This window comes from Centropristis striata, chromosome 17, assembly GCF_030273125.1.
Source record: "Centropristis striata isolate RG_2023a ecotype Rhode Island chromosome 17, C.striata_1.0, whole genome shotgun sequence".
Lineage (NCBI taxonomy): Eukaryota > Metazoa > Chordata > Actinopteri > Perciformes > Serranidae > Centropristis > Centropristis striata.
Genome location: NC_081533.1, coordinates 13,021,872 through 13,033,388, shown reverse-complemented (window position 1 = coordinate 13,033,388; position 11,517 = coordinate 13,021,872). Strand labels below are relative to the sequence as shown.

The window sequence follows — 11,517 nt, the reverse complement described above, 5'->3', positions numbered from 1 at the left end:
TGTCTTGTGTGTTTAGCGTAACAATTTTGGTCATTTTGTGTATTTTTTTAGTCATTTTGTGTCTTCTTCGTCATTTTGTGTCTTTTTCGTCATTTTGTGTCTTTTTTTGTAATTTTGTATCTTTTTTAGTCCTTTAGTCCAACATCAAATGTGATTTTGAATAGTTTTTTTTAACTTTCAAAACACTATCATGCTCAATAAAGAATTTTAAATGTTGCAAATGTGAACAAAGGTTGCAAATCTAACATATAAGAGGGTTACATCCAGTTATATCATTTCATACAAAATATATTTGACCTTGTCTCCAGTTTTACTTGGTATATCATCATCAAACTGAAACTGGCCTCATGGAGTTTACAGCCAGAACTTTAGAGGTAAATTTACAGTAGGGCTCCACGCTGCTTTGTTTTCTAGTCTGGATGTGATGAAGAAGTCATGATTTGGAGCTTTTGGAGACTCCAGAGGGTTAAACTGCTCTCCCTGGTGTGCTGCTTTGTTTCTTCTAAGTTTTATGAACAGATTCCACAGGCCATGAGTCATAGCGTTCATCCATTTAACCACTCAGCCATCCAACGTCTAACCTCCTCTCCCTCCCCTTACCTTGTCATAGTCACCCTGAGTCCACGTAGTGTGTGCTGGCCTGCTCATGAAGTTAGAAAAAAACAAGAAAAAACTTGCAAAGCAACAGAGGGCCTGAGAAAGGAAGTAATACGTCACTGTAACAGACACTTTCTCTCTGTGTATGTGTGTTTGTGCACGTCCATTTTTCACCATTTCACCACTTTTAAACACCAGAATTGTTGTAGTCATATATTAAAGGGCCAGTCCACTGATTCTACTGATTTAAGAGAGCGTTATTCAGTCTGTTAAAACAGTTATGTCCTCTGCCTTCAATCCCCATGAGGGTCGCAAAGGAATTGCAAATCATGCATTCTGTTTTTATTAGAACCTGGACTCACAGGAATCCGTGAAATAGCCACTGATTCGCTTAACTCAAAATCCGTGGAATAGCCACGGAATATCTCAAATTTCCGTGAAACTGACATGGATTTCGCTACAATGCAAGTTATTGGCTAATGGCTATTCCATGGGTATTTTTTCCTATTGGTTTGTTCCAAGTCACGTGACTTTCAAGGTCCCGGCGGTCAGAACAAAAAACATGGCGGACAGTTCTCTCATTTTTAGTGAAAAAAATCAATATTTTGACTTAGTTTCTGCATAGAAATGGATTTTGATAACATTTCTAGCGAGAAATATATGTTTTATTTTCTAAATATTCACTCAGTGAATGTACATAATCACTTTGTATGTTGGAATAGCCACGGGATATGACTGTCATTAACTTGCATTTTAGCGAAATCCGTGTCAGTTTCACGGAAATTTGAGTGATTCTGTGGCTATTTCACAGATTTTGAGTTAAGCAAATCCGTGGTTATTTCACAAATTCCTGTGAGACCATGTTGTTTTATTCCATTATCACAGCATCACAGCTATTTTTGAAATGGGGTTGTATGAGAAAATAACCACGATGATGTAGTGGTCTTTATCTCGTGTGTTTGTTTCTTGTAAGTCTGACAACTTCATGGAGAAGCTTAATACACCAAGGAACATTTAAGATGATCTTAAGGCACACTGTACACCATAAATATATGTTCGACAGCCAAAATGGTTAAGTAGATAGTTTGATATTTGGGGTAATATGGAGCTTTATTGTCAAGAGTTAGATGAAAGGATTTATATCACTGTGTTCAATATAAGGCAACTGCCAGAAGCTTGTTAGCTTAGCTTAGCATAAACAGCAGGGGGAGCTAGCCCTGTCAGAAGGTTAACGTTAGACTCCTAACACACATTGAAAGCTCACAACTTGTTTATTAGTCTTCAGTTTTGGTACAGCTACCCATAGACATATATGAGAAAGGCTAGATGGCGGAGTCACCAGCGTCCCTATACGGCGGCCATCTTGCCACAGGCAGCTCGCCCACTCATAACATCATAGTCTAAGGCAGTAGTTCTCAACCTTTTTGGTTGGACCCACAATTTAACATGCATGTTGTCCTTGACCCCCGCTCACTGAACACAATCTCACACGCACAGTTCAGATCATACAAACTCAGTTGATATGACGCGTTTTGGACAAATAATGAAGCAGACAACAACTAAAACATCTCTCTGTCTGTGCATTTATGTATATTTTTTATATTTTATTGTAACTTTTAATCTAAGTCCTTTGCTATCAGTTTAAAGGTCCATTCTGACCTCCTGAGTGTGTAACAGTCAGCTTCAAGCCAGAGACTCCTTGGAAAGTAATAACTTAACTAAAGTAATAACTAAGGGATTTGTCAGAAAAGACACAAAATTACCCAAAAAAGGATCAAATTGACCACAACATTACACACAATGATCAAAAAAAGACACAAATCGACCAGAAAAGACACAAACTGACCAAAAAAAGACACAAAATGACAAAAAAAAGACACAAAATTACCAAAAAAAGGAAACAAAATGACCAAAAAATACACAAATTGACCACAAAATGACAAAAAAAAGACACAAAATGACTAAAAAAGACACAAAATGATCAAAAAATACACAAAATTACCACAAAAAAACAACACAAAATTACCCAAAAAAAAAAGACATTAAATGACCAAAAAGACTAAAACACATGAACACTTTAACACAGTGGAGACAGAGCTGACTTCCAAAATGATTTGGTGACCCCCAGAAATCATCTCACGACCCCAATTTGGGATTTTAAACAGATTTTCAAATGGTTTGGTTTGTTATAAACCTCAGAGTTGTGGTTATGTGCCTGCATACTCAAGAATAATTTAATACATTTTTATATAAGTTATTCTTGAGTATGCAGGAACATACTTCAATTTAGACTGAGTTTTAGGGTAATTGTCACATTATGGTATTTCTCCTTTCATTTTCCATGAAAAAAAAATATTTTCTACAGTTTAGAAATGTTGTTCTATTCCTTGATTTACGGTCATTAAAAGCATCTCCGATAGTGATATTCAATTTTTATTTTATGCCCTTTTTCTGACACAATTTGACAGTTATTTATTGTAATTTCTACAAACTTTTTTACAGTGTAGTTTCTAAAGTCAAATTTGTGACTGGAGTCTGACCAGAGTCCACATCTTTGTGAATCAAAGCATTAGATTTGTTTTGCGACTTTTTGTTTTTGCTCTCCTGGGATAACTACAAGGCAAGACAAGTTCCCTCATGTGGGGATTGTTGCTTAGCAGACGGGGTCTCCTCTGAATAGTAGTAACACGTCGCCTGAAACCTTTCCTTTAACGAGACGACAACACATTCATAGAATCAGAGGAAAAAACAGGCATTTAAACCTCTGAAGTCGAGGAGATTTTGGTTCAAATTTGTCAACTTCCTATGCATTTGTTTCTGTCTCTGTTTAGCATCTTTCAGTCTGTCCTTACATCACATGCATGGCTCCATTTTCTCCACACACTTGGCTATCATTCAGATTTTTCATTTTATTTTAAATAAAGTATAAAGTTGCCAGGAACCGAAAATACAATTACCATTCATACACACAAACACAGCAGAAAAATAATAACAAATAATAAAACTACAAAACAGTCTATTTGCATGTAAATTAAAAATAGTAATAGTTTTCATTGTAGAAAGAAAATTCACATTGTAAAAATGGTCTAGAAACATAAATGGCACACTGAAAGCTCCTATGATGCACTTTCAACTGGCTTTCTCAGCTTGTCTACATATCATATATAAATAAAGTTATCACTGTAAATAAAACATGTGTATTTTCAATAAATAGATGGACTCCAGAGGGTTAAATATAAATCACACCGACACTAAGCACTTCAATTAACTCAAAAATCTAAATAATACCAAACAAGTTGTAACTGAGTTGCTCTGTATAAATAAATGAGCCCTCCTGCATGTAGGCCAGCAGGTTCAGTGAGATTATAATGACAGAAACTGGCAGCGATCCATCTTTACACCCAAGAAGCGGATAAGAGAGCCACTTACCCACACCTCTTTGATCAGAGCACACTTTGATGACCCCGGTACTTCCCCTCTCACATTTCATAATTCATGTTGGTACACATCGCATCCTTGCAGGGCGGCTTCCTCTTTCTGCTAAATCTGAATTAATCAAGTTTCTAACTAAAGTGTCCTGTAGCTACGTAACTGCAGCTTGGCTTACTGGCAACCTCCTGTTTTCACACCGTGTCACCTCATCTGTCTGTCTGTCTGCCTGTCTGTCTGTCTGCCTGTCTCGTCCCCCATGAGGTTTCTCTGTGTGCTCTGCAGTAATTAAACCCTTGGTGATGTGAAGGTAACCAGAAGACACAAGACAGAAAATGACAGATTCGGAGATTACTTACTCGACTCTACTTACATATTATGTTATTATGCTTCCCCACAGTCAGCAGGCCCCAGTTTTAACCCTTTAACGGGCCAAGAACTATATTTGGTAACTTCAGTGGATATCCAAATGAGGTCCCCATGTCTCTCTGTTTGGTTGTAGAACCACATGGATTTCTTCCAGCTAATCAGTAAAGATCAGGCTACATCACAGACGGTGACACCATGACATTGACCAATCAGTATGATAATAATATAATGATATCAACTTTATTTTTTTTCTCAAAATACTACCCCCCTCCCCTATTCTCTAGGGTTGAAATTTGGAATTTGCAAGTATTTCAATGAGGGTATTAACGGTTAACCCTCCTGTTATGTTGTGGGTCATATTGACCCATTTCAAAGTTTAAAAATCTAAAAAAAAAATAGTTAAAAGTATTTTTTCGGGATGGAACTTCTTCTACATGGCTTAATAGGTGTAATCTACATATAAAATGAAAATGGTTCATTTCACATATTTGCATGTTAATTTTACATAGATACTGAGGTGACTTGTGTTAATTTATCTTCTCACTCCATAAAAGAAAAACATTTAAAATGTAAAATAAAATCTTCAAAAACTCAATGTGACGTAAAACTATTGTATTTTAGGTTTTTCCACAATAGATTAAAAAAAAAGTTTTAACGTTTAACTCAATACTTGGTCGGGGCTATTCGACTTGAACTACTGGAAATGGACTTTTCCATCATATTCTAATTTATTGAGATGCACCTGTAAATAGCATAAATAAATAAATAAATAATATAAAAAAATAGTAAATACTTTATTAAAAAATAAATCATATTAAATTAAATTGTAAAATATTAAAAATGTTCAAACCCAATAAATATATGAGATGGGCTGTATATAAATTAATGTTAATTAAAATACATATTCAAATATGTTTCAGTATTTTTTAACTTTTATTTTGCTGGAGAAAAAAAAAGATGAAATCTGCATTAGTGTACTTGAATAAACATATTGAATTTAAATATTTATTTAATTTAATAACACATATTGAGGTGCCTTAAATAGGATAATATCAGTTTCTTTTCATTAAAATTTGTTTTTTTCCTCATACTATTATTGTGTATTTCAATTTTTTATGAATGTAATGAGCAAGTATTTGTACCTCGTAAAAAAATATATATATATTTTTAAGTATTTGTTCCCGTCTCCTGCACCTGTATTGTAGTGAAATACAAGGACGCAGTGAGGAAAATGTAAAAAGACCAAAAAACGCCCTTAAATGGCTTTGAGTCAGAGGGTTAAAAAACTCCCACATGCTGCATCTCACATTGTAGTGGACGTCACTTATAAACATGTCCCCGGGGCAGAACAGTTAATGTGTGGGAGCACATAGTGCACACACAGTGTAGGTTGGATTATTGACAGATAAATAAAGTCACAACCTGTACTGTATCCACTGAATGATTTCCTTGTCCCAGTTTGACCTGTAGAGACATGCTGTACGCTGACTCTGTGATGTACCCTGTCAGTCCCACTGAACTCTGATCACAACACACTCATAAAGTTTACTTTGACTAGTTGTACAACCACCAGACTTAACCCTCTGGAGTCCACGAAAGTGCCGGAGAAGTTAAGTCTGGTGGTTGTACAACTTTCCCTACACATATTGGAGCATTGGATTTTAATTCTACCCAGCATGTTTATTCTATTTGGTAACCTCTTGCCAAAAGCTTCACCTGAGCACATTCCTTTGTGTGCCATTATCTTGAGGGTTATGACTTCTTCATGACGTCATGACGTAAAAATGAAGCAGCATGGAGCCCTGCTGTCAGCTTTTCTCTAAAGTTTTGGCTTTTACAGAAGTTTCCATGTCCAATTTAATGCATTAATTATTTTTCAGCCAAGGTAAAAAACCCCTTTGTAATTTCTGTGTTTTTATCTGTGTTCTTTGTAATTTCTTTGCGTAGTTAAAGGGAATATGAAATAAAACGCACTGTTACCTTGAATAAATCTACAGATTGTTGGAAACGTTTGTGATAACTCAACAAATATAAATGGTTCCAGTATGTTTTTGACATTCTAATGAAGAAATGTTCCATATTAATCTATTGATCCTTCAAACCTTTTACAATTGGAAATGTTTTTTTTCCCGGGAGTAGTCATAGTTTTCGGGAAATGTCTCTCTTTTTTTACGGTCACAAGGGTAAAAAAAACAATTTTTTGCATGATAAGGCACCTTTACAGTAACTTCCATGCTTGGAGGCACAAAAAAAGCGGAAAGGCCTACAATAACAATTAACAAAAGACTATACAACACACACACACACACACACACACACACACAGAGGCATAGACTTAGAGTTTGTGCAGTTTGTGATTATTGGCCAAGACTTCAGTTGAAATGACCGTAAAAGGAGTTCCTGCTTGAACAACTGTTGGGAGCCGGGCTGTTTGGGGATTACCATGGAGAGTTGACGTCACAACACACACACACACACACACACATACACACACACACACACACACACACACACACACACACACACACACACACACACACACCCTGGAGTGTCAGTAAGGCCAAGTTGGATTAAGTAGGGGAAATCTTATCATGGGAAGGCCTTTATACATTTTTTTCCTGAACATTCAATAAAGTACTTTTTTTTAAACTAACATAAAGGCTAAGGATCAAGGAAATGAAATCACGGGCGCATTACTTCTTCATGACGTTACAACATAAAAAAGGTGTCCTGCCGTCAGCTTCCCTCTAAAGGACTGGCTTGAAACTCCAGGTTTTGTTTAATGATGATAACCCAAGTAAAACAGAGATAAGGTCAAATATATTTAGTATAAAAATATAGAACTTATACGTTATATTTGCAACCTGTAAACACATTTGCAACATTTAAAACTCATTGAGTGTTATTGTTTCAAAGGGTTGTTGTTTTTTGGTTTCTTTAAGGTTCAAAATGTTGATCCAGTAAGTCAAAGTGAAAAAATAATTATCAGGTTACATAAATGAGATGAGAAGCTTATTTTATTCACTTTTTATACTGTTGGGTGGTTTAATTTACTGTAATACCAGAGACGGGAACAAATACTTTAAAATTAATAATTATTTTAATTTTAATAATTATGAAACGGATGAACTTATTACTGGGTCTGGGTTCTTATGGGCTAAGTAATGTGATATTAACCCTCGAGGCCTCTTTAAAATTACATACACTTTACACCTCAAGGTCCCTAAACGGTCCCTCTCATACAAGTGTCATAAAAATGTGATATATAAATATTTTTTTTCACTTTCACCGCATCAATCATTTTTAGCAGCTTCTGACCTAACCATAGATATACATTTTTTTTCATTTTTTATGTTTTAATGCCCTTTTTGCCCTTGAGAAAATCAGGGGTTCTTATGACAAAAACATAAAATATGCAATATTTTCAATAATAAGGTGCAAAGTGGAATATTTGGGGTGAGGTTATTACAGCCTTGACTAGGTCAGTAATTGATAACTCCTTTATATCAATCCTAACACACCAAGACTATTTTTATGGTGTTCAGCTTTTTCATTGCCATGCATTTTGCAAGGTAAGAGAACCATTAAACTGTATGTGATTTAGCTCCTCATCCGACCTAAAACCTATTTTCCATGTATTTTGAAGGGGGAGGCTTAGATTTATTAGGTATTCATGGGGAAAGCATTATATTATGTCAGGATTACAGTGTATCGAAAATATGTGTTTAAAATGGGAGTCAATGGGCCCAAAACAGGCCTTAAGGCTCATTTGCATATCTCCTATTCTATACGCCTTGCAAAAGAGGAATTTTGGATTTTTTTAAATTATAATAAAAAACAAACCCTGGCCAAGTTTCATACAATTATCCTTTAAACCAGTGGCGGTTCTAGACCAGTTTTACTGTGGGGGCCAAGGAGGGGCCAGTGTTTAATCAGAGGGCACATTAAAAAATGGCAAAAGTGATATTTAAGCATTCAAAACCTTTATTTTAGCTTTTTTTTTTCTTTCTTAAATCTCATTGAAGTGTATTTGGAAGATACACATTTTTAAGCTTTTATTGCACAATTAGACTGCCATATAATGGACACATTCTGGGTTCCCTTTGTGTACAATGACATAGCCTAACAAAAAATAGGTAAGAATTGTTCCGTTGTTCATCATTATAAATGTATCATTTAATTATTAATTTGACACAGGGGCCACAGCAGGGGCCAAAGGCTTCTACACAGGGGCAGTGGCCCCTGTAGGCCCCTGTGTAGAACCGCCACTGCTTTAAACTGACCGATATGTTGAGAATCAAAAACATAAAATTAGCAGAATGTACACGTTTAGTCCCTAAGGTGCCTCGAGGGTTAAGGCATTGTGTCTCAAGTCTAGTCACAGGTCGTTCATTTTTCTGACTTGAGTCGATTCATGTCTAAGTCCCAAGTCCACTTCTCTAGTAGCCTCCTTACTTTGACCCCTGGTTACGTTGCATCAGCTGGGGGGAAACACACTCAGGCCTACATGCTGCTGGTCTCATACACAAGTAAACATGAGAAGGTGTGTGTCATAGTCTGGTTATCCAGTGACTTTCATTGCATCACTAGAACGTAGAGCCTGATGACTCACATGTTGGCTCAAATCCAGTAGCAGTTTCTGCCCAGCTGCTCCTCCCACACACTTCACCACACACTATTAAAGTCTGGACAGCTCACTTGGGACTTCATTCAAACCGATTCAAACCCTTTGAGGTAAATCACTGAGCAACAGGCACTCCGGATCAGATCAAAAACAGCAGGATGTACTCAGAGCATGAGTGCGGAATTTGCTACCTGACCTACAACACAGGTGTGCGGTGTCCCCGGGAGCTCCACTGTAAACACAGCTTCTGTGAGAGCTGCCTGCTGGCCCTGTCTCGGCCCCTGGGGGCCGACGGGGCAGCTCCGGGAGCGGACCGACTCATAGTGTGCCCTCTCTGCCGCGACACCACATCCATCTCCGGGGAGAGGAAGCTGAGAGCCCAGCTGAGGGTGGACGAGTGCGTCCTGGAGCGGCTGGTCGCCTCCGGAGTCCTCTACGGAGAAGAGGGAGACCCGGAGGAGGAAGGGGAGGAGGGGCTCCACCGCGGTGACGTCACCGGGAAGATTCTCGAACCTCCAGCCGAGGAGAGCGTCTCGCTGGCGGGCTCCAGAGGAGGCAGGCACCGGCGGTGTTGTCGGAAAGTTTGGAAGATACTTAGCGGGCAGAGCTCACGGCCGAGGAGCAGAGAAAGTAAGTATACAGCGGGTTATGTGGTTTATTTTTATTTTTTCAAGCTGTGCTGTTGTTGCTGGGGTTGAGGAGCTCTTAAAAAGAGCAGTTTTTGAATGGGGTTTGGTGGTAAAAGTAAAAGTACCACAGTGTCGGCTAACTCACATTCAAAATGCTACTAAAGTGAAAGTACAAAAGTATTAGCATCCAAATATAGTCAATGTCTACTTGAACTAAAAACAGCAAAAGTACTCGTTGTGTATGTCGACAAATTTCAGAATAAGAGCCTACAGTCATGGGGAAATATAACCAAAATCATTATCAAGAAAACCATGGGAAATGTCTAGATATCAGCCCTTAAATTAAACTCTTATGAGCTATCATTATATTTGTCCAAACAAATGTACCTTGAGTTGTACCTGGCATTATAATAAAACAAGAAAAAGAAGGAAACAAAGGTGGTCTAATAATTTTTTTCCATGACTGTATATGCTGTCCATTATGGAAAGTTTTTTATACAATGTATAATGTGGAAAATGTTGCTTGGTGTGATTAAGAAATTGTGTTATCTATAGATTTTTTTTTTTTTTAAATAGTCAGCAATTGACTGAAACTGAACAGAAATAATTATGTTTAATTATGTTTATTTAGCCATTATTTTTATTCCTTTTTATTCTTATTTTTTTCAGTTATCATTTATCGAATTGGCTTTCTTGATAGTTATTTTGGTTATTATCAAGAAAACCATGGAACATGGCTAGATATCAGCTCTTGAATTAAAATCTTATGGGAATTTTTGTTGTTATCATTATATTTGTCCAAACAAGTGTACCTTCACATTCAAAATTAAGTAAAAGTACAAAAGTATTAGCATCCAAATATAGTCAAGATCAACTACTAAAAACAGCAAAAGTACTTGTTATGTATGTCGACAAATTTCAGAATAACAGTCATGGAAAAAAATACTAGACCACCCTTGTTTTCTTCAATTTCTTGTTCATTTTAATGCCTGGTACAACTAAAGGTACATTTGTTTGGACAAATATAATGAAAACAACAACAATAGCTCATAAAAGCCTTCATGGTTCTGTTAGAAGATAGATTGATAGATACAATTTCTTAGGAATTTCTTCAGAGGCTCTCCTTTTTTATTATGCTGCAATTTGCAACTTCTTTAAAAAAAATTATCAATTCCTTTTAAGGAAGAAAGAAAAAAACACAGCTACAGAAGTAAATACACAAGAATAATTTTGGTGACAAATTATTTTCTTAATTACTTTTTAGTATCCAAAATAACATTGAAGCTTCATTTAAAAAGCAGTGGATTTGTTTTTTCTAATGTGTCCTGTTTTTCTTTAACAGACATTATGACCAACGAGGACTTGAGGAACTACGCCATGATGACCTGCTACATGTTTTAAGGACTCCACCACTTCAGATACCCTGGACAATGTGACACTTATTTATTTATTAACGAGTCTCCTTCGTAACATGGACCTGCGATGATGATGATGATGATGATGATGATGATGATGATGATGATGATGAAACTGTAACACAGACAATGATTATCAGCTCTCTGATTCCTTTTATAAATGACAAACACTATGTAGCTTTTGCACTCATATTGATGAAAAAATGGAAAACTTGTGAATTGACTAAGTGGCCCTTTTTAGGTCTATTTATGCACGACTAATGTATGTAATATTTATTCTTTTGATAAATGTATTGTATTTTTTCAAATATTCAATATTTAAGGAACAATAAATGAGTTCTGTTTTTAACTCTTTTTGAATCTTTTTTGATGAGAGAACGTGTGTATGTGCACTGCAAAAAAGTGTCTAAAAACAAGATAAAAACACTAAATCTGAGGGAAATTATCTTGCTGC

The 11,517-nt window shown here is 36.4% G+C and overlaps 1 protein-coding gene across 1 annotated transcript; it reads left to right on the top strand.

The window, feature by feature from the left end:
• The first annotated feature begins 9,130 nt into the window (after window positions 1-9,130).
• On the top strand, window positions 9,131-11,392 carry si:ch73-335l21.4 (E3 ubiquitin-protein ligase-like). Its single transcript, XM_059355303.1, has 2 exons — window positions 9,131-9,649; window positions 10,991-11,392. The coding sequence occupies exons 1-2, from the start codon at window positions 9,178-9,180 to the stop codon at window positions 11,047-11,049; spliced, it is 531 nt and encodes a 176-aa protein (XP_059211286.1). The 5' UTR covers window positions 9,131-9,177; the 3' UTR covers window positions 11,050-11,392.
• The last annotated feature ends 125 nt before the right edge of the window (window positions 11,393-11,517 follow it).